This window comes from Cardiocondyla obscurior, linkage group LG12, assembly GCF_019399895.1.
Source record: "Cardiocondyla obscurior isolate alpha-2009 linkage group LG12, Cobs3.1, whole genome shotgun sequence".
NCBI classification, from domain to species: domain Eukaryota; kingdom Metazoa; phylum Arthropoda; class Insecta; order Hymenoptera; family Formicidae; genus Cardiocondyla; species Cardiocondyla obscurior.
In genome coordinates this window covers 2,561,667-2,588,134 of record NC_091875.1, presented here as the reverse complement: position 1 = coordinate 2,588,134, position 26,468 = coordinate 2,561,667, and the positions used below count along the sequence as shown (strand labels likewise).

Sequence of the window (26,468 nt, the reverse complement as noted above, 5' to 3'; positions counted from 1 at the left end):
ATGAATTATTTCATAAGCGTTCTCGATACGGAAAAGTTCAACCGTTTACATGCTCGCGGGAGCAGGAATGTGATCTTAGGCGATATGAGGGGTTGCGCAAAAGCCAGTTCGTGACGGCACCGAGGATTCTGAAGGAAGGGCAGTGGCGACGGCAATAGCGGACACACATAAAAGAAAAAGGAAAAAGAGAGAAAAAAAAGAAAACAAAAAAAACGGAAGTTGGCAAAATCGCAGGGACTACTCGTGGCATAACGCCACTTCAGATTGACCTTCTCTATGTTATTTAATGTGAAACCCACATAAGCTTTTTGTAGCGATTCGATCTTCGCGTAGCCGAAAGATAGAAGCGGGTGAACGCTCGTTTCTGACCCTTTTACTCGCAGCTATTTGCAATCACTCTTGATAGCTCTCGTTTAAAAATAGGAAGACTTGGATAATTTTACAGCCGGTAATTATACACTTTTGCGAAAAGATTGCCTTTTTTCTTAATACCAGCCATAAATGAATAAATTGTATTTAAATAATAATATTAAAATAACGCTACGTTAAAGTTTCGACTCCGGTCGTGCGCGCTCCGAATAACAAATGCGCCGAAAGGCACGGGAGTATAAATTTACAAGTGACCCGATGGGCAGGATCGTTTCGTCGCGGGATCAATATTTAATTACCGATGCCCGATTTTAGGTTTTGGCACGATTCGAATTAATCACGTGCGCGAGGGTAGTGTCCGATGTCGATTTGATTAAAAGTTTATTAGATCGCTAACCGATTTTGTCAGAAAAGCCATTACTCGCGCGATTCGAGGCGGCTATATTTAACGGCTCGAAACGGAATAATCTATAATTGATGCAATTAGGTGAGTTTAGACGGCGGTTCGATATAAGTGACCCCGTTACGAGCACCGGTCGTTTTCCCTGATGCGTAATGCCGCGGACGGCGAGGTTCCCCGAGTGGCCCCCTTAATTAGAAATAATTCTAATTGAAATAGTTCCGCGAAGTCGTCTAGCGATCGAGAAAACGTTCCGCGAGGCGATGTTTAAAGAGGTATTCTCGCCGGGATAAAGAATTTCGCGAAAGAGGCATCCGGAACATAGGAATCACAATCGCTCGTGGCACCTAAGGCGGGCCCAACATCATCATCATCATCTTCAACAGCAACAACATCATCCTCATCACCATCATCATCATCATAGCCGGTATCATCGCGACCTGGACCGATTCGCACGCCATCCACGCGCGGGGAAATACCGATCTCCTCATCCTTCCCGGCCGCAAATTGCTTTTCAAACCGCCTCTTTCTGCGTGCGGTCCTCACCTCTGCGTTCGCAGCCGTCCCTCTTCTCCTTCACTTCCAACGCATCCGGTGATTTGCGTCCCGCATTTTTCTCGCGTACAAAACGATCCCGGTGCGCGCGTGCGTCGATCCGTTTTCTTCGTACCCCACGTGAATCGCGGGGCCACCGAGCTGCAGATTTCGTTCTGCTTCTATTATTTACGGACGAAAATTACGGGATTGCCGTTCCTAATTCTGCGAATTAAACCGCGTCGGTTATGTGAAGAGCTTTAATAAATAATATCCGGCTATATAACGGTTCGTATTAAATAAGCGAAAATTAATTAGGCGAGGAAGATCATTAGCGGTTTGTGTGAAATTACGAATCGACGTAACAATAGTGTCGCTTCAAAGTTCCTTCTAACGGCCACTGAATAAAAAATAAAATTAAAAATTAAAAAATTAAAAAAAAAAGAAAAATGAAAAAAAAAAAAAAAACCCAGGCAAGGAAAATCTGAAATAAAATATCAAGTTCGACGCTTCTGATCGGAAGTTTCGAACGGCGTTTTAAATCGGTGGCGTCGAAAAAAAAAACCGGGCAGAGTCGGTCAAAAACCACGTGAACGACGTAATCCGCGGAAGGTTACCGCGGGGTACCGGAAGAAGAACGGAAAGCAGGCGAGAAAATGAAAAGTAGAGAGAGGATAATTGGCGAGACGATTAGATCGACGAACGACCGGGCACGCGATTACGTCAGACGTTGCTTAATATCTTCATGCGAACCGGTACTCGGCGAAGAGGTCTCGCGATTGCACCAGGTGTAGACACGAACGAGAGTCGTGCCCCGTCTGCTTCTCTTCTCCTCCTCGTCCTCTTCCTCCACCTCCTTCTCCCCCTCAAAAGTCCGCGCACGTTTTCTCCGGATGAGAGATCGGCTAAAGGTTCGGCTTCTCGGTGCGCTCCGTCGTTCCGTGTACTCGCGCACTCGGGACATTTATGCGAGAGGCGAGATAAATGCATCTCGTTTGGCGTCGTGTGGGTGCCGAACGGGTCTATCCCTAAGCGTCGTTGCACAAGACGCGCGTGATTAAATCACTGCTCGAAACGAGAGGACGGCGAAAAGGGCGCTACTTTTTCGAGACGCCAAACTTGGTCATTAAAAGGGGGAAAAAAAAAATTCTGCGTAAAATCGCTGATTGCTCGATAAAAAAGAGAAGGCCTTTTCTCTTTCGTTCGTCACGTTTACAAGATGAATACAGATACAGCCTGCAGGTGCTTGGGAAAATAACATCGCGTTTTTTCTAACTATCTAATATCAGTATATGATATAATAACATAGGAGTTACCGCGAAGGAGCAAACCAATATTCGAGACTGACCTTTTCGCGGCGAAAGTTTAATAGGACGCAGCTTGTACGTAGAGAATTCTGAATCTTCAAATATATTCGTAACTCCCATTAGAGTCCCTCGGCCGTTCAAATATCGCCGCGTCTCCCCGTAACATCTCAAATTTGACTAACTGAGAAACCAGACGGCGACGTCTATCGCTTAGCTCGTTAAAATCGTTACGGCGAAGGGAATCAAAACCGAGGGGTGAGAAGAGGAAAAAAAAAAGAAGAGAGAAAAGAAAAAAACGTTTGACACGAGCGCCGAGGCTCCACGTAATCATCATCGACGCGCGACGGGAACGTTTACGCGATGACATAGAGCGAGAGAGCGGCGAGAGATAAAAATCCGCGACGAAATCGCGGGAGAGAGGAAGCGTGATTTCTTCGGCGCTGACCCGACGGAACGAGCTCGCTCACGCGTCCAATTGCACAAGACCCGCTTTCCTCGTGACATAATATTATTTAACCCAGAATAATGCCGGTGTGCCAGGCGCTTCTTGCGCAACGCGGCCGCCGCCGCCGCCGCGTGCCGGTATTCCGCGAGGCTGCGGTATGTGCGTTCGGAGAGCCGGGGGTCCTTTCCGTCCTCCCTCCCTCTTGATTCTTTTATTATATAAACTTGGCTTCCACGCCGCACCTCGAAGACCGGGTTCCCTCCTCCCCCTTCCTCTTTCCACCCCTCGACATTTCGAGGGAAAGAGAAAGACGGGTCCACCGCCTCCTCCCTTTCGGTATTAGGAAGTCGCGCGAGAGGCCGCGAGAAAACTCGCGGGTTCTCTCCCGCTTCGTACTCGATCCGATCAATTTGGATTTAATTATAGAACCCGATTTATGTAACGTGCCGCGAGATCGCAGCTCCGAATGATTTATTTTAAAGGGAAACGCTTGGAATGCGCGGACCATTTTTTTTTCTTTCCCTCCCCCTCTCCTTAATTCGCCTTTTTATATTTAATCGCGAGACGACGAGTTATACCTCACGTCGTCATAGATCCGGCGATGTGTCTTAAATATTACGAGACACGCACATTTGTTTAGCATACACACGATAACGGCGGGCGAGAATCGCGCCGCGGCGCACTTAGCGTAAAAATCACGTAATTGCCGTTGCGCTTCGGGATAATAAGGATTACGTCAAACGTATCTGCGTGCTGCAGAAACGACGATAAGCGCAAATGGCTTTTGGTAACGGGGCTAGGCGAAGGGCGCGCACCGCGCCGAGTCCGATAAAAAGGACTGCGCACTGGATAATGACGGCCCAGAGCGAGATGCTTGAGACGTCAAGTTGTCTGCCCGGCCGATATTCCTCAAGTAATTCCTGATATTAACGCGTTTATTCGCGAGCGACCGGCGTGATGGTGGGTCGTGTCATAGTTCTTCCAACACAGTTGGCCGCGAGAGAATCGCGGACTCTTCCTCTCGGTGCCCACGGCTGGGCATGATTTCTCGGCGATCTTTTTCACAATCGAGCATTAAGCGATTCTCGTTTATTTCAAACGGGATATGTGTCGTGATTTTTATATCTCGCTTAATTTACTTGAAACTTTGCGTCTTGACTAATGTCTTTTTTTTTTTTTTTTTTTTTTTTTCTTTCCAGATCATAGGCAGTTTCACAATACATAATTATCACGATGGCACGATGTCGTTTTCTGTACATCGTGGGGGAGTTTTTTTTTTTTTTTGCAAGTATAATTTGCGCGCGAGGAAGAAGGCGCTAAGTGAAAGGTTTCCCTTGATAAGAACGTTTTAAATCACGAAGTGTCATAATGCTATTAGCGTAATTAATTATTTAACTAAGAGTTATGTAACGGGTAGGATACTTGGTCCGTGCTGTTAGATAAATCCCGGAAGGATTGCGTTAGGCTCCTGCTGTCACGTTAAGCGAGCCACAAAACGAAGAGGAATGAGAATAAAGAAAGACCGGTGCGCTCGTTTTGGTTTCTATCGACCCGCCATTTATACAATTTTTTCTTTTTTTTTTATACTAATTGACGCTGGGAATAATTTCCCGTCTTTTATCAACTCAATTAGTTGAGCCCGAGCTGCCTCTGCGTCTTGAAATCTTGGCGCTAAATATAAATAACCAAGAACTTTTTTTTTAAAATAAAGCTATTACAAAGAGAGATGGGGATATCATTTTCGCAAGAATCATTAACTTAGCATTTTTTTTTTATTGTATAATTTAAAAGTACAAAGAAAAAAAGAAATTTCTTTAACCGATCTGATAGTTTTCGGCATTGATCGTCCCGGATTTGCCGAATATTGTCTTTCGAGGAGTGTTATTGACAGCCGTTGGTCGATTATACTCATTCCTCATTAGCATTAACTCTTCGGACCGGTGCGTGACCTTACGAGGATAAAAGGACGGATTTTACGCGGACGACCGAGCGCGTCCCATACAGGGGCATTAGTATTCCACCGGCCGTGCATGCCTGGTTGTACGGTGCTAGTACTGGCGAAGATACATACGTGGACGCGTGAGCAGCGTGCCAGTGCGTAGAGCTGTGCGTGCATCGCCAACGTGATGCCGTGACTCCGTCGCGTGTGTGATTCGGCCCGTAAAGGTCGGCGTGCGTTGGGAAACGCAAAATGTTTTCACCACGAGCGCATCGCGAATTTTCGTGGCCCTTTATTCCAAAGACACAATGAAAGTGACAATGCTTTGGGGTAAAATTTTTTTTTTTTAATAATATCTCGACGTGGCATAAGCAGAAGTAAAATATCGTATATTTTATTCAAGGTAGTTAATTAAAAAAAAAAAAGAAAAAAAAGAATAATGCCTGATTAACTCTATAGCGATAAATGACAAATTAAACCGAGATTAAAGTCGCGCGAATGAAAGCGGCCCGCTTTTCCACCTTCCTTTGTTCCTTTGATCGAAGGAGGCATTCACTCATTAGTCACGTGTAATAGTGCGGTGCGTCGCGAGGGTTTGCGTCAGAATGTGCCGTCGCAAGAGTGTCGCGACCTTAAAGAGGAAAAAGAAAAGAGAAAGAATCTAGTTTATTTCGCAATAAATTCCCGGCTCGCGGAGTCGAGACGAGCCCGTGCCAAGTGTGCGCGGCGGCGCGATGTTAGCCTCGTGCCCGGCCCTAAAGGTCGAGAGTGTAGGAGATATGCGGTTGCAGCTTCCTTGTGCAACGATCCTTTCTCGATTTGCGGATTTCTGTGATAATCTCTGACACCGGGGTGACCGCGGCGATTCTCTCGGGCGGGCAAGTTGTCGATGGTAGGCGGAGATCACGAGATAGGACACGTGGGCGACTCTGTTGATTCAGAGACGTGCTAATATCGGCTCCCGAATTTATCGTAATTTGCGGCCGGCGGATGATCGAGATGGTGACGAGAGATAATTCTATTGCAAACACGAATTCATGTAAATCGGCCGACCGAGAGCGAAGCCTTTTCGGCCTGAAACGGACGCGCCCGGTGAGTCCCTGTCGCCTTTAAGTATCTGCGCGCGGAAGTTAATTAATTACACAGCGGATAGTACATTTGAAACAGCCTGTCGATATTTATCGTGAAATTCATCATTGCTCTCTGCATAAAATTATAATTTTAAATAAAAAAAAAAGAAAAAAAAAAGAGGCTTAAGCCCCTCGTGTAATCTCGTGGTTTTCGAATGTCAGAAAACTTGCGACGCGGTGGAATGGAGATTCCCGGTGAATTTCTTCGAATTCGCTCATTTTCCGCGGGGTATACGTTCGTGGCGTAATCAAAGCGGTTAGATGCGAGCCTGCTCAAGACGGAGGAAGCGAATTACGACGTCGAATTGATATTTGCAACTAATCGGATCTACGAGCGGGTATAATCCTAAACGAGCATCATATAAGCCGTCCCATTAAACTGAAACGGAAGTACGGGTGAATTTCCATGATTTCACATCTCTCACCGCCACGTACTTACGTTTCGTTAAAATTGACGGCAGAATTTCACTTTATTTTCCACGTGCTCCATGGCGCGCGAAACAAAAACTTCTCCCCCCTCCGAAAGCCGTAAACAATTAAAAGTCAATTTAAATAAAACAAACACGTCGAAAACAATTTTGACACATCGAATTTTTCGGCAATAGATAAAACATGAAGCTCCGAAACGAAAACAACGACAATTTGATGAACCCAGTTGCCCGGGACGCAAATATCTCGAAATAATCCGATCGATACGCGCAGACAGTTATTCCTGAAATCTCGCTTTGGTATGACATAATTTCATAATAAGTTTCACACGCGCTGCACGGAGAAATCAAATCGTTGCTCTAATTTCAGCGAGCGCACTCGCCGATTCGCCGTAGAGACGACGCGGCGAGAATACACCGAGCTAGGTCGAATTTAAATTCCTAATCGTCGAAATTATTATTAGGGATAAACAGCTCCGTGACAGTACCGGCGCGAACAGTTTTCTCGGGATTGATCGTGAGAATGTGACCTGTGGCGAGAAATTAAAAGAAAAAAAAAAAGAAAAAAATTAAATTTTAATTATTATCATTTATTTGCACGAGCGTTTACATTATTAATTTTACACGACCGGAAAATGCCACCGGGCGAGCGAGAACCGAAGAAATCCGGGTGAGAGACCGCGTTACATGCATAAGCCTCTCCCCGGGGCCTTTGAAACGAAGGAATGGTCGTGCAATTACGCGTTGACGCAATAGTGCGAGGGGCGCGCTAAGCTCCGAGTTCTCGCTTTCTCTCATCTTCCGAACGATCGAGCTGGTTGGAGCGCTAGATTTACCGAACGAGGACGGAACGGAGGACCTTGATCCTTCCCCGCGACACCTCGTCGCTCTCCCTTCTCCGTTATTATATTCCGTTCTTTTTTTCCTTTCCTTTTTTTTTCTTTTTTTCCCGTTCGCCACTCGAAGCGCGCGAAGACAGACGTCGCTTGGTTTTCCTTCGTGCCGGTGGACGCGCGTTACGTAAGTCGGGGTTAACAGCGAAATTCTCGGTTTCCACAGTCCGGTGAACCGCGTCAAGTCGCCGGGATACGCGTGCAGATATCGCAACGTGCTCGTTCCTGCGGTCGTGCCGCCACTCGCCGCGAGAAGGCAAAGAAAAAAAAATAAAAAAAAGATAAAAAAAAGAGAAGGGAGAACAGCGCTGCAAAACCGCACCGCGACGGCGCTTCCGGAGTCGTATGTTTTACGTCTTGTTTGCGGCGTGTTCATTTTTCTCGGAGAAGGAAAGAGAGCGAGCTCCCCTCGACGACTGCGCTCGCGATTCAGGCAAGATTTGAGCCTGCAACACGAGAGCTGCGGCGCCTCCATTCGGTCGAGATACGTTTTAAATTTTTAGAATACTCGTCGGCGTCTGGCAATTAGCAAAAGTTTTGTGATCCCTATTTTTCGTTCGAAAAGAAAGCTTCTTTTTTTTTTTTTGGTTTCAAAACTCCTTCTCCTCGCCCCTCCGCGTTTTTTTCTATTAGGGATGCACGAGATAGATCGGGTGGGTCGGGGAACACGCGGAACATGCCTGATTGTCTGTCCATCGCAAACGGGGCACAGGCAGCACACGTAACAGGCACGAAGAACGTGTGCCGGATGGATCGCACTGTGTTCCAAGTATTACAAGAGCGATCTGCTGCGTGTCGAGACTTCCGATGCGACAAGTGACCGCGGGGACGCGGTCTTTCTTTCCCATGCGCCACCGGGGAACACCAGGGTGTGGCGCCGAAACCCGGGGAACGACCTTAGGCACGACCTCGGAGAAAGCCGCGACCGATCGCATCTCCCGGCAGCTGATCGAGGATCCGCGTGGGAGGACAAAAGGCCTGCATTCCGCGCTATCGATCGCCGATCGATCCGTCATAGGTCACGCAGATGCGTTTCGGAACACTCGCCGTGTCTTTTCAAGAAAAAAAAAAAAGAAAAAGAAAAAAAACGTTCCCCGCAATCGTACGCTTCTACTTCTGAAGCAGCGAACGAAGTGAAATCCATCTCGACATCGAAAGCATATATAATAATATATACACAAAGTATTCCGACGATCAATTAAAAACGCCACATTCAACCCCACCTGAATATCAATTATACCACCCGTGTATCGTTCTGAAAAAAAATTAATCCATAAATAATTTTCCCTCGACTCTACCAATCCCCGCGGGAGTTAAATTCTCGAGATCATTTCGGAGTAACCTGTTCGCCTATCTTGTTGCAAAATTAAGCACTCTGTCGATGAAAATAATCACGATTTTGGGTTGCCCGCGATGAGCTTTTAATAAATCAGTCCCGGTGGATCGTTCGCGTATACTTATTCAAGACTCGAGTGCCGGACAATTGGCGCATCTGACATATCTGTATACCTGGCGAGCTGCGAGATAAGTTTCGGCCGCGTAGGCGATCGACTCGCTCAGCGGGGTAGGCAACGTTTACACGCAACGGGGGCCCCCGGTGTGTCCTGTAAGTGTATCGTTGAGTACGTAACAGGAAGTAACGCGGTGCGAATATTAAACGAGCGGGGCGCGCACCACGAAAGCGTTTTACGGCCCCGCTCTCCGTCGCCGCACACGCGCACCTTCTGCATCGTTTCGCAACACGTGCGGTATGCGCGCGCGAAATGCATCCGATGTTTTCACACCGCATCAGTCCCGACAGCGTTTCGCGGAACGGGCGCGAACAATACGCACACAACGCCTCTCGCCTCGCATTCCGAAGTCGCGGAAATGAAGTTTTAAAGGCGGGAAATAAACGTAAGAAAATTTCTTGCGTTCGAGAGGAGAGCTAACTGCTTCCGCGGTGTTCCCGCCGAACGGGAATAACGTTTTATTGTCCCCGGTCATTTTGGCGGCGGCCGGGATTGCGTGTATTTCGAAGCGGCTTCGCATCGGAGACAAACTTAATGTTTAAACCTCGACGTCGGCGATACGTAATTAAGATATTTTCAGCGCGCCTGGATTGTTATGGAATAGAGATCGAGGAGGAGAGGCGTCGAGATAAAGATAGAAATTAATCTTTAATGCAGGAGCTTGAGGATACAACGGCTCTTCGGTAGATGCCAATGATTAAATTTAACCTTAAGATGCAATAGGCAGATCTTGCGAAGAGTGAATACTATAAGTAAATTAAGGAATATTAACTGGTGTTATCTTCACACTCACACTTATTGTCCGAGTACAATGCTTTGTGCTAAAAGTCACGGTCACTTAGAGTCTGAGCAAGTGCTTCCCTCAGCTGCGCTTGAATTTGTCCTGGAAGGGCGGCAAGTCCAACATCCTGGCCGTGCCAAGGAGCACTAGTACTGGAAAGAAAATCAGCCACATTGAAATAACTCGTCCGTTCTGACAATTTAACCCTCAAACGTCACTATCCCGGCTGTTCGAATTCTTTTCGCTTATTACCTCTGTACCCGGTGGACTAAATCGAAAGGGTTTCCTAACCGTACGTCAGTTACGTTAATTTAAAAATACGTTGGGAATATTGAAAAGAAAAGAGAAGGAAATTTTATTAAGATGAAAGTTCGAAGTTGAAATCCGTGCCGAGTGTTCCATTTGAGGGGTTAGATAGCGCGTTTAAAGACGAAAGCAAAGCACGCGATGTGCTCGCTGCTGGACGTGATTCGACGTACCGGAGGCGACCGAGTACATCGCTGCCTTTCCCACTTGCTTCTGGTACTGCTTGGAGTGGTGACAGACGTACAAACCGGCGGCAACCAGACCACCGCCGCTGAGTAACCTGCACTCGAGACAGTCGCGATTCCTGTTACTGATCATGCTGTTCACAGTGTGCACGTTCGTCATAGTCACAGCGTGACGTTGGTACGCGCGGTCCACGGGGATGCCGCGTACAGCGGAATTGAACGAAATACGATTACCTCGTAGAGGTTAGGAAGAAGAAACCGCGCAACGTTCCAGTCACGAGATGAACACACGCGAATGAGTAGATGACGCCACGTCACTGTCCTCGACGCCACCCGGGGCACAAGGTATTACGGTAGAAGGTTAGCAGAAAGGAACATCCACCGTCATCTACCGACGTGACTTCGAAGTAATCTCCGCACTCCCACATGCATCGAGATAATCGAGGCAGTGCTATGCGCGCGACCGTCCAAGCCGGAAGTCACGTGCACAGAACTAAGGCATCCTAAGTACACGACTTCCTGCACGTTCTCCTCCCCGTTTTGCGTATCGTTGAGCGTGTGTCTCGCCGATAGACGTAGACCGAAAGACGAATATAAAGGTATAGAAGAAAGGATCGAAAATCGACGATCGCGGAAACGATGGCGGCGACAATAAGATGTCTTACGAGATTCAACGTGGGGCTTGCAAGCAATACCTTACTGAGGAATAACTTCCTAAACTGTACGTAATATCAGGCTTAACCTCACATTGCTGCTTACGGCGAACATCACTTCGTGCCGTAAATTAAAAAAAAAAAAAAAATTATAAATAGTACATTAGTCCGTGCAATCATAATTTGTAATCGATACACGGCGAATATGAAAGAAATACATCAGCGCGTATTATGTCTTAATGAATTTGGGACGCAATTAAAATATTTAAGACTTTACATTTATTGGTTTAAATGGGAATTTTCTTTTTTTATTTTTTTTTAATCGTTGTGTGTGTTGTGTTACAGCTTGCAGATTTTTGTATTCAGACAAGAGCTTGGGGCTGCAAGGCTATGAAAATGCACGATTGAACTTCCGCAATCAGTTTTTGAACGTGGAGAATACATTCCGCATTAAAATGGAGGAAGTATGCAACTCAGACTCGAATATGATCTTTACAGAGGATCTGAAATCCATGTTGCACTTGGCGCAAAAGAAGCCGGAGGATATTGAACTACTTATTAAAATGTTAGCAAAATTTAATAGCCAGACAAAGGAGATGAGATTCGGCACTTTTGTCTTTGGCCCCGTGGTGATGCGCACTCTCTATTACTTGGACGAACCAGAACTCGCATACACCGCTTTCAAGGATCCGAAGTTTGAAAGTTTCTTCGATCAATTGATCTCTTATCAAATTCTTTTATCTCTGTTATATAAGCATGGAAAATATACAGAAATGAGAGACATATACGACATAATTAAGACAAAACCCATGCACAGTGGATATCCCAGAAATTCTTTCATATTAATTATGGCTGCATGTTACAAAGAGGTAAAAACTTTTGCAAGATCAATTAAATATATTGATGAGGACTGTTATTGCATTATTATTTTTAATACTTTCAGAATACACCAGAGACATTGGAATATGCTTTAAATCTGTGGAGAGAACTCGATGAAAAAGGACTTATAATTATGCGCAGAGCCACTACGTTTTTGGCAGCTCTAGCCATTAAGCAGAATGCTGCTCACATAGCTATAGAAATCTTAGGTACATTAAGAGAGGCCCGATATATTCACATAAGATGTTTGAAAGTTGTAGCTTACACAAAATTGAAAAGGTTTACTGAGATAGTACCCATACTTCGAGCATCGTTAGAACACGACAGACCAAATGCTCAAAAAGAAAATTATTTCAAAGATGTGGTAAGTACTCCGTATATAAAAAGATTTAATAATTTTTTTGTTCCTTGATTGTTGCCGTATTTTTGCAATGCTGATGCGAAATTTTTACTTAACATTCTCCATATAGGGATAATTTTAATTTACGTCTATCGGTAGCTTTATTAATTAAATACATTATTTTTCTAGATTGACCAGTTGGAAGAAGCAATGGCACAAGAGAATATCCCCGAAGACTTTGAACTTTACAAGTTAATTTCTTTATTGAAGAAAGATGATTTCCTTATACAGGATGTAAGTTTTATTCAATCATTTTTGTATTAATTATTACTGATCCAAATCAATTACGTAAAATATCAAAATTAGTTTTAAGTTATTACACTTTTAACTTTTCTTTTTTTTTTTTTTTTTTGTACACAAAATCTTTCTGAACGTTAAAACTCGTGTTTCAGCAAACTTTGGAAGAGCATTTATGCGCAGAAATTAAAGTAGACAGAACAAAAAGAAGGATTGGCGGATTTGGCGGCGCACCGGTGCAAAGTAATTTTTCCCAGCGACAGCGAAATATGCCCTTTACGACGCGTAACCCTAACAGACCGGCATTACGAGATCTTTTGTAAACATGTTGATAAAAAAGAAGATGTGTCCAATAAACATTCGTAGAACGTGTCTTAATATAGTTTAATGTGATCGATTTATCTGAGACACAAATTTAAGATTAAACCAATAAATAAATCAACATAATTATAATAAACTTATCCAAAAGTTGTACAACCGCGATATGTTCCAGTGTGATTAGTTTGAACAATTTTAAGATTAAATTAATGATTTGTATCACGTATCAGGAGTATCACGAGTTTAGGAAGAGTAAGTTGGTGAGGCGGTCAGAGCGCAGTGTGAGGTACCAGCCATTATAGAAGAGGCGTGGCCACGGAATCAGCGGGAACGGTGCTCTGACCGTCTCACCAACTTACTCTTCCTGAACTCGTGATACTCGAGCATTTTCGGAGCTTCCGCGTCGAGAAATTCCAAGATTTATCATTTTGATTGATGACTATTTAATTTCTCGGCCATCTATATTAAGCTATTGCTTTTGCTTAATTGTAATCGAGACTTAATTAAATATTCGATTGTTAATATATTTTCTAAGATAGGACAAGAGTTTCGTTTGACAAGAATTCACTTCTTAATTGATCAAAAAAATATCAGTGCAGTCGTAAATTTTTTTTTTTTATTTTGTTTAGAAAGACTTTACATTTGTTTAACTTTTAAGATAATTTTCTATGTTAAATAATAATTGATAATAGTAATATTAAAATACGTTTACACGTTGGTTGAAAAACACATAATGTAATTTATCTTGAAAGTAAGCATCGCTCTTTGGTGTGAACCTTCGTGGAAACCATCCGGTGCTCTGTTGAGATTGGAAAAGGTTCGGTGGGTAATAGGACCCTTTAGAATATTATCCGCCAACGTTGTTGCTGCTTTAACGCTCCGACGGCGACGATCTTAATTATCGCACGGCACCCTGAGTAACGAGGGTTGGCACGTGATGACGTAATGTACGAGAAGGGCCTAAATAGCCGAGACTATTGTTGTACGTACAACGCGTACGTCGGATCCGTTGAGGCATTAATAGCCTCGCGTGACGTAATTAACTCGCGGTCGACGAATTTCCGGCATTATGGGGTGACGTACGTTCGGACGGGTGTCCTTAGGCTCGTGCTTGATACAGGAAGTGGGTCGCAGCATCCGCATTAAGCCTGAGAGAATTTAGCCGGGCGCCAACCCTCTCTCGGTAACATTTGAACTTGAGAACCGTCGTTTATACACACAATGCGCGCTTAAATGCACCATTTTTAGTTAAATATTAACATTTTTTTTATTTTTAAAAAGAAACATTTAGTTAAAATTATTAATTATGGAGCTACAGGTCGAGTAAAACAAAGTTTAGTATAAAAGTGTAGGCGTCAGATAAGTATACATCATAAATCTAAGATAAAAAGGGACGGTTTAATCAGTAGTGGCGTTAAACGCGGTTGAAATAGCGTAAGTTACACTTAAGCAGGCGTAAACAGTTAGCAAATGAGAATTTCGCGCAGATGCGATCAGCACCGCCGCGGAAAACATTAATCTCCTGGGTTACGAGGCGTGTTTTCTCGTCGAGTTCCCCCCGTAAAAAGTCAGTCAAGTCGAGAGACAAAAGTAGGTTTCATTTTCGCCTTGTTTTTCCGGCCCGTTAATGTTACCGCGTGCGACGTGGGCGAGCACACCTAATGGCTTCTCGAAGATTCACGACCGCGCAAAAAATTGCGAAACGGAACTAAGAAGAGGTAAAAAGCAACGCGGTTGAATTTTCCGCTTGTTATATATATATATATATACATGTTCTTTTTTTTTTTTTTAATTTTATTATACACAAAGTGAATCTGTGTTAAATATTACATCTATCTTTAGTCATGCATATATAAAAAAATATAAAATACTTTAAAAGATTACGATTAAACCCTACGAACAATTTGCGGGATTTAAGACGATAACGTGCTAAGCAATATGTTAAAAAGTGGCTTGAGATTCTCTATTCAGGTAACAGATATTAAGCCATAGTTAAAAATCGCAGTTAAAAATTTTGATTAAGTCCCCATTATAAAAAAATTATCGCAACGATTGAACACTTCGTATATAATATTTCACAGACATTTAACAAGCAAGTTTGTCTTACTATTATTTAGAATATTTAAAACTTATTTGCACTTTGACTAATACTTCGCGACGATTCTTTCAGTTATGCTAAGTGGACGGATATATCGTATGTATCTTATTTACATAAAAAATGATTCCGGAGATCTTTTATAAATTAGCATACGGCGGATATGGACGGATACATTAATTAACGTATTTACAAGATAGCTCATTAAAATGCAATTAGAGTGCATTCTTTGAATATTCTTTAAGCAAATATGCCATTCTTTGCACGCCCCATGCTAATTACAATCGAAATCTTTTGTTTCCTACAATAAAAAATTTCAAGATCGATTCTCTTATATTGTCGTGTCTCAAAAACTTAAGAACCCAGGAAATTGAGTTCACTTGAAATGAGACAGAGTAACGATGGCACTGCATACTGTGAGGAGCAGTGTACTAATAGACGTAAGATTAGACGCTGTGTTGCAGGCGTCTTCGGAGCAGTAGCATTCCTGCCAGAAAACGCCATTTTCGTGAACGCCCCAGTTACAGACTCCAGTAACTCCAGTACTAGCGACAGAAGCACATCGGCGGATTACCTGTCGCCACCTGCCGTCCCCTAAAAAAACAATATTAATTTAATTACCTATTCCATGTCTAATATATCGGAATAAAATAGTTGTATTTTTTTTAACTTACAGATGAAACCACGTGGACTTTGTTCAGTGTATTTAACACAAAAAGTACCAGGCATGTGCGACTCTTCACTGTTACATTCTATAGGCACATTTCTCTCTTTGTCAAACTTTGTATAGGCACCGCAAAGGTCTTCTTTGGCCGGATCGGTGTCGGAGCTGCACTGGTAACAGCGTATCGCTTTAGTACCTGTAAATTTCATAATAATATTACAGTGACTCCAAGGAGCTTCAATCCCTTCATTTCCTAACCTAAACATTCCTAACCTGAAAACTTAAGAGAAGAATATTTCCACGTTACGTTCGATAAACTTTATCACCGCAGTTTTGCAGAATAATACTAAGTCTTTTTTTTTTACATTATTAACCGTTTCTAGTCTTAAAAAAAATTGTAGCGATAAAAATATAAATAAGCTAACGGGAAATACGTAAACACTTTGACGTTCGTCTTATTTAAGTGTTGTTTGTTACACCAAGATACTTTCGAAAAAGCATTTGAATAATGTTCGAATATCTTTAAGCCTGCAGAAGATTACGATAATGAGGGCCGTTGAAAGATTTTCACGCCCATCGATAAACAACAGGAATGAATCGTTTCTAAAATGGCGATCGTAGGTGTGCTCGTCGCGGTGCATCGCCTGTTTTTTTTCCTCTCGGTTCGCTCGCGAGATCTCGGCACGAGAAGCCTCACCTGTCGCGGCAAACAACACCAGCACGCACAGCACAACCGCGATGTCGTTGCGCAGCATCTTCACGTTGCTCGCACCAGTTTTTCTCGTTTCTCTCCTCGAAGCAAGCGATCGACGCGCGTGTTTCGCCGCACTGCCCGCACGCACGTGACGTCACTCATTGGGTGTAACTGCTATGAAGTAAATGGACACTTATCCCTCCCCTCGACCCACGGCGCCTCTCTTAGCCACCGTCCAACAGAGGCTCGCGAGGACACAAAAGACCTCGTACGCGATTTAAATCGAAGTACCTTGTCGGTGTAATTTCCAAAGTTTCGAGTAGCTTTAAAAGGACGTTTAATACCGATTAATACGAGGTTTACAACTCCCAGTACTCGCGGTCTGGTAAATCTATATATGTTTGTTGGTTTTCCTCTGTTAAATCAATCCTGATAGAAGTAGAATCGATATAGTTATAGGAACAAGAATTTCCTAGCCCTTAGAATAAAAAAATAATAATAAAAAATAATAATATTAAAAAGAAAAAATTAAGAGAGTAATATTTTACGGAGGATCGCAACTAACGAAGCTCGTTAAGCAGTGAGCTAGCAATGTCGTCATTCGTTAGGCTAAAGTTTTCGAATTAAGATAAGAGCGCTTCGCGGTTACTTCGGGATGCTATTGCTCGTATTCTCTCCTCGATTTTCTTCTTTCCGACGAGAGCCACATGGTAAAACGGCAATAAGTGCGGACAAAAGGCGCGCGATATCATAGCAGATCGCTGTAAGATCATGAACAAAAGTCGCTGCCTCGAGGGAGTCTTCCAGAGCGAGTCTTATCTCCTTCGCGACGATCTCGGGATATTTCAATTTGTTCGCGTTTAGCTTGCGAGATGTCACGCTAATAACGTGACAGCGCGGATGAATACAAATCCAAGAGTAAGATAAAAAAAAAAAAATAATAAAAATATATAAAAACTCAACAGTTACGAAAGGTGGAAGAATAAAAAAATTCTAACTACTCCGCGAGAGTATTTTAAATAACAATATAATTTTAAGAGAAGGATCCCGCTATCGAGAAATTATTTTTGGCACAAAGTAATATATTATAAATATAAAAACAGCACTTTTTTGCTTTTACAAAGTTATTCTAAAAGGGTAAAACATGTAAATAATGTTTTAACTAAAATATGAAACTGCACAGTATACGCATTATAATAATTTTCTTTTTTTTCTCTCTTTTTTTACGTATAACGTTGAATTTTTAAAAGCATACGCACAAAATTAAAAGTGAATATTATAAAATATTTAACAAATTGTAATACGTATTCTTGATCACAAAAATGTTAATATTGATAATTTCCTCTAAACGCCGATATCTTTAATCGCACAGAAAATACAGATCATTGCTTCTCAATCTCGCTACCAATCCCGCACCCGTCCCTATCGCGAAGGGATGCGTTCCGATCGGAATTTTTTTTTCCCGTGATTGGAAGTAAACTCGATCCTGTCGCAACCTTGACACCTTCTTTAGCTCCCTAGTTCGCCGAGCGAAACACACCGTCCTCGGTAAATTATTCAAAACGTACCCTCTATGATCTATGGAGGCGCCCTTAAACCTGGCACCAGCAATCTATCTGCCCAGTTTCTCTCTTCCTTCTTCCTTCTCACCCTACGCGGCTCGGCCTGTCCGTTTGTGCGGCGAACCTTCGTCCTTTTCATCCCTCCAACTCCTCCCTCCTGTTTCTCCTGCCTCCATCTGGATCTTACCGATTCTCCGTTCCCTCATCACCCTGTTCCCTTGATTTTCCTTTCCGCCCCGTGCCCTCCCTTTGCGCGACTCGCGCCGCTTCTTCCCGACAGCGCACCGTTCCCCAGGGTTCTCCGACTTTTCTGACAGCCGCCACCGCATTTATCCCGTCCAGGGTCTCCGGACGGCGGGCTTACAAAGACGGCCCGGAATTCAATAAGTCCGATAACGCGCGAGTCTTTCGCAAGTGTTGTACGATATCGAGCCGGCTAGCCGCTCCCGATAATCGCCCAGGTGTATTGATTTCGCCAGCGCGAGCACATTTGGACTGTTGCTCGGATCGAACGTCCAAGGTGGTCCTCTCGGTACGTTGCCAATTAACTTCCGGCCGAGGGAAAAGTCTCGGGCGACAACTCGAACGTCGCCGCGACGAATGAACGAAATCGAGACACCGCGGATTAATTACCTCTCGGCGGCTCGATTTCGCCGATTATGATTTTCCCGGTTTTGTCCGCAACCAGCTAAACCCCACCCACTCCCGCGAATGAATATGACGCGAATTATTACCGTGACGTTTGCGTTTAACGCGAGGAACACATCGATCCGCGTTGTCGCGTTCCGCCAAATACGATATGCCATCGGAAAACGATAAAGAGGAGTTCCCCGCATGCACTCCCGGCCTCGCCGCTCGCCCGGAAAGCTGCAAATCGATGGGGTGCGTATTTTATTTAAATTCACGCGACATAACAAGAGAGAGACAGAGAGGGAATAAGTGCGGACGAAAGAGAAAGGGAGACAGGACGCGACGCGAAATTTGCAATTTCAAAATGTTCCAGTGAAAAAGGGAGAGCGCACGGCGGGAGGACGAGGAGGAGAATCGGAGGGATTTAAATTCCCTCGCGTCGTCCTCTCGTTCTGACGCAATTGTTATTTTAATTCGACTTTTTGTTATTAGCCTGCCGCTAATTCGGCCCGAATTCGCCGTGCTTCCATAATGCTTCCTTATCGCCGTTCTCTTTTCCCTTTCCCGGCTCTCTCTCCTTTTTTCTCCCTCGATTCGCAGTCTCATTAAAACGATGTCAGATTGGCGACAGAGTGCTCAGACGGACTGAAGTGCATACAACTGCTGCTGGTTTAAGAGCAGAGAGGGGAAAAAAAAAAAAATTACTTTGCGCTCCACCAAACGAATGACAGTCCTTCTAGTCCGTTTGCCTCGCCGGGAAATGTGCATTTTTCCCGATTTGGCGAATTAATTCGCGACGCAAAGCGGCTTTTTGGCGTATCTATGAGGCGTTTCGTGCAAGCAAGCTGCAGTGGTTACACGAAATATTTAATATTCAGTCTATCCGTATCGTTCTTACAATTAATACGAGTGTGAATTAAGGAAGATAAAGTTTAATTAATAAAGTTAAGTCCTAAAGTTTTTTTTTAATTTTTTTTTTTTAATATTTTCAGATAATTCGGAGTAATTTTTGCGAGGCGACAATATTCCACGTATAAATCAAGCTTGGTCTAAGCAGTTTTGTCTTTTTAACGTATACGTGAGCATAAGATAAAAATTATGCGACGATCCTTTACCGACGGGTTTTACAAATGCATGCATGCAAGGAAAAAATAAAAAAAAAAAGAAAAAGAGAGAGAGATATTACGATTTTTCCACGTTTCAAAACTCATCAAAGGAACAGACGTCGCGCTCCTTTTGCCGTGTAACGGCTATTCAGATGCAGAAAAGGGATGAAAGTTGCAAACACGCACACATCGGGCAAACGCGATGGTCCATGTATCCGTGCTATCGGCACCTAGGTCTCGGGCTGAACGCGAACGTGCGGACAGACGAGGACGTGATAGCCGAGGAAATGAAGAAAAATAACGCATCCGGACGCGGACAACGACGCCGGCTCGTCGCGACGAGGTGGCGGCGACGGTTGCGTTCCTACAAAAGCAATGACGACGTGGCCCGTGGGCGCGTTGAATATTTCATAGGGTATCCCGCCATGAAGAGAACCGCGATGTTCGACCCATTCCTCTATCTAAGCGTTATTCCGCCGCCGTTCACCTGTAAACCCCGCGGCGCACATTGTGCCAAAGGGCACGGATCTTTTGTTGAGGCTGGACGTTTGCGTCCGAGATCATCTCGAGCACGGTTAAGTATTATTTAAATAAATGAAAAGCGAAGTAATTCGTTCAATTTCGTAGCGACGTATAACAGAAAAAAATTATATAGAAAATTATTGAACAGTTAGACTGTTTCGCCGCGAGCGGCCGATCTTTTCTCACTCCGCCGTCTTGTACGGACGATTTTAGATCAATGACGCGGTACGCGCGGTAATCCACATAGCTTGAAACAAAGCTAATGCTGGGCTATGGAAGATAGCGCGCGCTGCAACTGCAGCCGTACAATGAGATATCTTCTGTGTGCGCCAAGGGCTTTATTCCATCTCTGGTGCGCGAGCCACGTGTATATACTGGCGAAACGAGGATGGCACACGTATACGAATGCTTACAGAGAACGGAGGCGAGCGGAAACGCCCGCTCGTAACGGAACCGAAGTGGTTGTCGGGGAATTTGCAATTCCCATCGGGCATTCGGCCGCTCTCTCGAATTTTGGAAAATTCCAACGCGGAACCCCCGGCGGGCCGGTTAAATCGCGCTACTTACATCGATCAATTGCGCAACGAAGCAGCAAACTCCCTCCCCTCCTCCCCTAAAGCTCGGGGCACGCTTCATTGTGATTTCGATCTAAACAATCCGGTAGATCGGGCTGGTATCGTTTAGATTCATACTCGAATCTTCAACGCTTACAAGAATTTTTTTTCTTTTTTTTTATCCGCCTAAATTATTATCTTGCCGTGTTCGGAAATAGCGAGGGTAGACTAATCCCAGAACGTGCTCTTTTGTTCGGGAACGTTGACCTGTTAAACCTATTGCATTCGACCTTCGAAAGTACAATATAATGCCTGCAATGTGCCTAAAATTTCTCGAAGAGAGAAAGAAAAAAAAAAAAAAAAAAAAAAGAAGAAGAATTTCAACTCCCGCGGATGTTTTGTTCGCCAGTTAAATCGCGAACAAAAGTGACGGCGATATTCTGCGTCGGGTTTTAGTCGCGATAAAGCGCACGTTGAGTTCGATAACAGTTATTTTTAACTATTGTTAAATTGTTAGAAACGGTCTCTAAGAGCATTAGTGAAAGCAGCTCTTTGTTTTTCTTTAAAACGCCGTTCTCTCCGAGTTTCGTCATCGGGGTATTTGAATACAATTTCGATAATATATCTTCCACATTTTCCTCGCAGGGAATGTCGTGGTCAATGATGGCCGGACCCAGGTAATTGATGTATTGCCTTGACTCGCACGACCATTCGACCTCCTTGTATCCTGACATCAGGCCAAGCCACGGGTTAGCCATTAGTTAGTTGGCACTTAGACACCTCTTAGGTTCCTCTGATTTGGCAGAAGGGCCAGGTGGTCATGAGACCTTCGTGAATTTATAATTGATTGCCTTAAACGTCGCGGCTCCCAATTAATATCGAGCATATAATATATCTGTATTTTCAAATATAATATAGAAATTAACTGATAAACGTGACTCAAATTTAATACGGCGCCTTCGAACAAAATATTTTTCTCTCGCTCAGCCGTTTCTAGACCAAACAAATTTGTTTTACCTATATATACGTATGTGACTAATGTCATTTCACCTAGTATATAAATACCGGTAGAAAATAAAAGTTGTGCTTTTCATTGCGATATAAGCAGAGCTATCTGACGCTCCTGTGGTTTTAATAAAAGTGCTAGCAGGATTGTTGATAATTTAAATAATTCCGCGACATGAAGGTAAGATAACGAGCATGCATGTAATAAACTCCTTCTTTGCATCGGTTGAAATATAAATATTCGTTATATAGTAACGTTATCGTGTATTTTTTTTTTTTTTAGAAAGGAGGAAAGAAAAAGGTGTCTAAGAAAAAGGTGCCTAAGCAAAAGTTGCCTAAGCAAAAGTTGCCTAAGAAAAAGAAGGAAGAGATTCCCGGGACCAGCAAGACAGAAGTACTATCTGGAGATGAGGAATTAACTCATAATAAAGATCTTACGAAAACGGGTTCGAAAGTACTTGATGCTCATCCGGATTTTATCGACCAGGTAATAATAAAAGTAATATAATAAATATTATATTAATAAAATATGTATAAAATAAAAACAAAATATATCAAGAAATATATAAAGAATAAAAGATAAAAAATTTTATTTTAATAAAATATAATATCGACGCGGCTGATATATTTTCTAGATTGTTTTACTTATATAAGTATGTGATTAATGTCATTTCATCTAGTATATAAATACCGATTAAAAAATAAAATTTGTGCTGTTCGTTATGATATAAGCAGAGCTATCTGACGCTCCTGTGGCTTTAATAAAAGTGCTAGCAGGATTGTTGGTAATTTAAATAATTTCGCGACATGAAGGTAAGATAACGAGCATACATATAATAAACTCTTTCTCTGCATCGGTTAAAATATAAATATTCGTTATATAGTAACGTTATCGTGCATTTTTTTTTTTTTTTTAGAAAGGAGCAAAGAAAAAGTTGCTTAAGAAAAAGAAAGAAGACATTCCAGGGACCAGCAGTATAGAAATACTATCTGGAGATGAGGAACTAATTCATAATGAAGATCTTACGAAGAAGCTTTTGGAAGTGTTTAATGCTCATCCGAATTTTATCGGCCAGGTAATAGTAAAAGTAATATAACGAATATTATATTAATAAAATATGTATAAAATAAAAACAAAATATATAAAGAAATATATAAAGAATAAAAGTTAAAAAATTCTATTTTAATAAAATGTAATATTGACGCGACTGATATATTTTTTAGATAGATGCAGTGACGGAGGAGCGAATGACGTATCAGGAAATGCGACGGAGTAGCGTGAAGCTTGCAATGTGGTTGCAAACATTATATTGTGGATTTTGTACTAATGTCGTAATAACCGTATGTACAAGTAACCAGATGTTCGCTACTATACCATTTTTATCGAGCTTATATCTCGACGCTATCTTCAATCCGTGGGATGTCAAATATTTCGACAGTAAATAATCTATAATTTTCTTTATCTTTCTCTCTCTCTCTCTTTATTTAAATCAGCATAACTTATCTTATTTTCACGTCTGCACATCCTTTCATATGTTCACTCTCTAAAAATTATTTCCAGATCACATGCGTCTTATGTTCTTTCTGGTGGAATACGAACCGGAAGTAATGTTTATCGACAGTAAAAATTACGACACGCTCATACAGTGCATTAATACCGTGAATAGAAACAACAGGGAAGAAAATATAGTGTCGCCGAGAATCGTGACTTTCGGCCAGCGTGAGGAAGTCGAGTCTTTCGAGGCGATTGTGAACAGGAACATTGACGACGAAGAGCTCAGTAAGTTCGCCCACGAGAGAATCCATCCGATGAATATCGCAGCGACAATGTTTACTCCGAATGGGGCGAATTATCCTGGTAAAATATATATGCGGGTCTTCGCGTTGACGTATCCATCGAACCAAGAGGTACCGACGATGCCTACCGGCTCCGTCGGCTTGTGGCACGGATCTTTCGCTTGGACTTTTAACGTCGTATTGATGCTTCGTAGCATAATTAATCGCGTGACAGTGGTCAAATTCTCAGGAAGCACCGACGAGAACTTGTTTGGAGCGATAGAAAAGTTCAAGGTAAAAAGATCACAAAGACAATTTGAGAGCTGTGTTTACGAAATGTGATCGAAATGTTAAATATTGACACGTTTTAGGTGAACTGGGTGTGTCTCGAAGGCATTAAGTGCACTGACATGTTTAAAACCGACTTCCACACGCATGATCTCTCTTCCGTGAAACAAGTGGTACTGAGTGACCCGTTATACAAACAAAGTACTTACGAACTGCTCCTCGAGAACTTCAAAAATACGTCTATTATTCAAGTGTACAGTGCGTGTGATTTTTATCAGCTTGTAATTAAATGCTTATAATGAAAATCGATACTTAGGATTTATTTTTTCTTTTAGGTATATCGAGCGAGGGAATAATTGCGGCTTATCAACAAGTTACCGTAGACTGGTTAACAAATCAATCTAGAGGTCCACTGGCTAGCAATATTCAAATAAAGATTCTTGATATGCAGACGAAAAATCCTGTGAATTTACACGTTAAACTAAATGCCGAACCCCCTCAAGGCGAGATTTTTTTCAAGTACATGTTCAAGTGGTGCAAACCTAAGACATGCGATATGCGACATTGCTGGAATTACCAGGCAGAAAAAGATAATCTCGATAAGAAAGCGAAAAGTGCTAGTAAGTGGAATATAATGATTTTTCTTAATTAATATTGTATCCCGACTGACAAAAATTCGTAACCGAACAATAATATATTTTTAGTCGCTACTTCATGGAGCAGTACCGAAGATTACGGTTACGTAAACTCGAATCAAGAGCTCCAAGTTGAAGGTAGAAAGAAGACTCTTATTAAATATAAAGGTGCCCATATCGCAGCTGAAAGAATTGAGAGAGTGTTACATTACCATCCAGGTGTGGCAGAAGCCGTCGTATGTGCTATGCCAAATAAAGACGATGGCCAACATCCGATAGCTTATATCAGGAAAGAAACTGGAATTGAGGTTTGAATTGTCTTTTTTGTTTTTAAATTTTTTCTTTTTTCTTTTTTTAAGTAAAGAATAGAACCATTTGCAAAAAAATTCTAATTTTTTTTTGTTTTAGGTAACGAAGGAAGAGATAATAGAATTGATGTCAAACCATTTGCCTGACAAGTATCAATTGCGCGGAGGTGTACATTTTAAGATGGACTTCCCATATCTTCCCAATGGAAGAATCGATCGAGCGTTGGTTATAAACACGGAGAGGCTTACTATATTCGTTATTGACGAACACACGTTATGACAGCATTTTACCATTTGCAATTAATCAAAGTGCTGAAGTAGATAATTTTATAAATAAAGTATTTGAATATCATCGAGTGCCAATTAAGAAGATTTTAAATTTCGAATGGCATTAAGATTCTTTTGTGCAAGTTAAAATTTCATAGACATTAATTGACAATAAAAACTCGTAATAACATGGCATAAGTCGGGCTCGATATTTATTTATATTCGGGGGTCTACGTGCAGCGAAACGCTTTACATTGATTCATGTTGAAATTTCGGCCGCCCTCGGGGCAGAAAAGTTAAATGCCATCTCAATGTGACGGCCGGTAATGGATGCGGATTACAATTTTCTTGTGTCTGGAGATTTCATTGAATATGAAACTCGCCCCCTGGCTATCCGAACGATGGCCCTCCCCGCACGAGATTCGGCTATGTAAAATAGGGGTCATATACGGGGTGTTCCGCTTCCCTTCCTGCGTATAACGTAAAATTCCTCCGCAGTAGTGCGCTAAATAAATTTCCAAGTAAATGAAACTTTACATATACATTTTAAATATTCTAAACATATAAGTATCTAAAAGTGACTTAATAAAACTTAATTTTACGGTCAAGGGTGGAATCAATAAAATCAATAAAAGCAATAGGGATTTCGCGACCCCTCATACATTATAAACGACATGCATTTCCAAGCCGGCGATAACAGTCGCGTCCCTTATAAGCCGCCGTCGCGACGTCGCACTCGATCGACGCGGACTTCCGCCCTGAAATACGACTTGTAAAACGCACGAGAGAAGGCGGTGTCGTTTAAAGTTTAAACACGCTATTGCAGGTACTCGCGAGCGGATTCAACGAATTCGCCATTATCTATTCGCCAAGTTTCGGCACGGTTTGATGTCCCCGCGCGGATTTACACCCGGTGTGCAATTCGTTCTCGTGCATCTAAAAACAGCAGTCAGTTCCAGGCTGAGAGCTGATACAAGGTAGGAGACGTGTATGCGATAGCGAACGGTTCACAAAGCCAGACGAGAGCTTTTGGTGTTAACGCGCGAGTTTCGCGCGAAAACGAGGCGAACTTTCGCGACCGGTTGACCGGTCATAAATATTCCCGGACAAGATTGAAGCGATAAATTCGCAAACTTTCTCGATCGCTGGTGTTTTAATGGCCGACGAGTCTTTGGTGACGCTCGCCGTCGAGCTGCATGCGGAACCGTCCGGCTAAAAGCTGCAGTAAAAGTCTGACGACTTTGTTGTTACAGCAGCGTAATCGCGATGGCCTTATATCCTGTATACTTTAAATTCTATTATCTATCGAGCGAATCTGGCAAGGTGGTAAAAAAAAAAAAAAAAAAAAAAAATTATTTTATTATTAACCAGCTAGTCTCCGTTTGGGGATCTCTTTTCGCGAGTCTTTGTACCGTTTGCTTTGAAAAGGAAGAAACCTCAGATATTTTGTGACACCCTATGCATATAATGAGCCCGGAGGAAATTCATTATTACGTCGTAATGATAAGCAGGCGAGAGGACGTCTGGGAATACTGTAGCATCGATTTCCATTCGATTAATAATGAATGAAAGCGCAAAAGCCGTAGCGGAGAGAGGGGATCTCGTGATAATGATAAGGACACACGGGAGTGCAATCGGTGGGGTAAC

General features: G+C 42.7%; 4 protein-coding genes across 4 annotated transcripts; 2 read left to right on the top strand and 2 right to left on the bottom strand.

Annotated features, from left to right (window-relative positions):
• Positions 1–9,585: 9,585 nt before the first annotated feature.
• On the bottom strand, positions 9,586–10,634 carry LOC139107266 (uncharacterized). The gene is made up of 2 exons (XM_070664712.1): positions 10,217–10,634; positions 9,586–9,889 (listed from the first exon to the last, which is right to left on the bottom strand). The coding sequence occupies exons 1-2, from the start codon at positions 10,386–10,388 to the stop codon at positions 9,819–9,821; spliced, it is 243 nt and encodes an 80-aa protein (XP_070520813.1). The 5' UTR covers positions 10,389–10,634; the 3' UTR covers positions 9,586–9,818.
• A 92-nt stretch (positions 10,635–10,726) lies between these two features.
• On the top strand, positions 10,727–12,779 carry LOC139107263 (pentatricopeptide repeat-containing protein 2, mitochondrial). Its single transcript, XM_070664707.1, has 5 exons — positions 10,727–10,949; positions 11,227–11,750; positions 11,825–12,124; positions 12,290–12,394; positions 12,553–12,779. Exons 1-5 carry the CDS (start codon positions 10,868–10,870, stop codon positions 12,718–12,720), a joined length of 1,179 nt encoding a protein of 392 aa, XP_070520808.1. The 5' UTR covers positions 10,727–10,867; the 3' UTR covers positions 12,721–12,779.
• A 530-nt stretch (positions 12,780–13,309) lies between these two features.
• Positions 13,310–16,373, bottom strand: LOC139107265 (UPAR/Ly6 domain-containing protein crok). Its single transcript, XM_070664711.1, has 3 exons — positions 16,172–16,373; positions 15,485–15,670; positions 13,310–15,404 (listed from the first exon to the last, which is right to left on the bottom strand). The coding sequence occupies exons 1-3, from the start codon at positions 16,227–16,229 to the stop codon at positions 15,187–15,189; spliced, it is 462 nt and encodes a 153-aa protein (XP_070520812.1). The 5' UTR covers positions 16,230–16,373; the 3' UTR covers positions 13,310–15,186.
• A 5,199-nt stretch (positions 16,374–21,572) lies between these two features.
• On the top strand, positions 21,573–25,019 carry LOC139106890 (uncharacterized). Its single transcript, XM_070663946.1, has 9 exons — positions 21,573–21,728; positions 21,831–22,034; positions 22,465–22,623; positions 22,772–22,985; positions 23,109–23,617; positions 23,695–23,869; positions 23,947–24,231; positions 24,316–24,554; positions 24,655–25,019. The coding sequence occupies exons 1-9, from the start codon at positions 21,723–21,725 to the stop codon at positions 24,832–24,834; spliced, it is 1,971 nt and encodes a 656-aa protein (XP_070520047.1). The 5' UTR covers positions 21,573–21,722; the 3' UTR covers positions 24,835–25,019.
• The last annotated feature ends 1,449 nt before the right edge of the window (positions 25,020–26,468 follow it).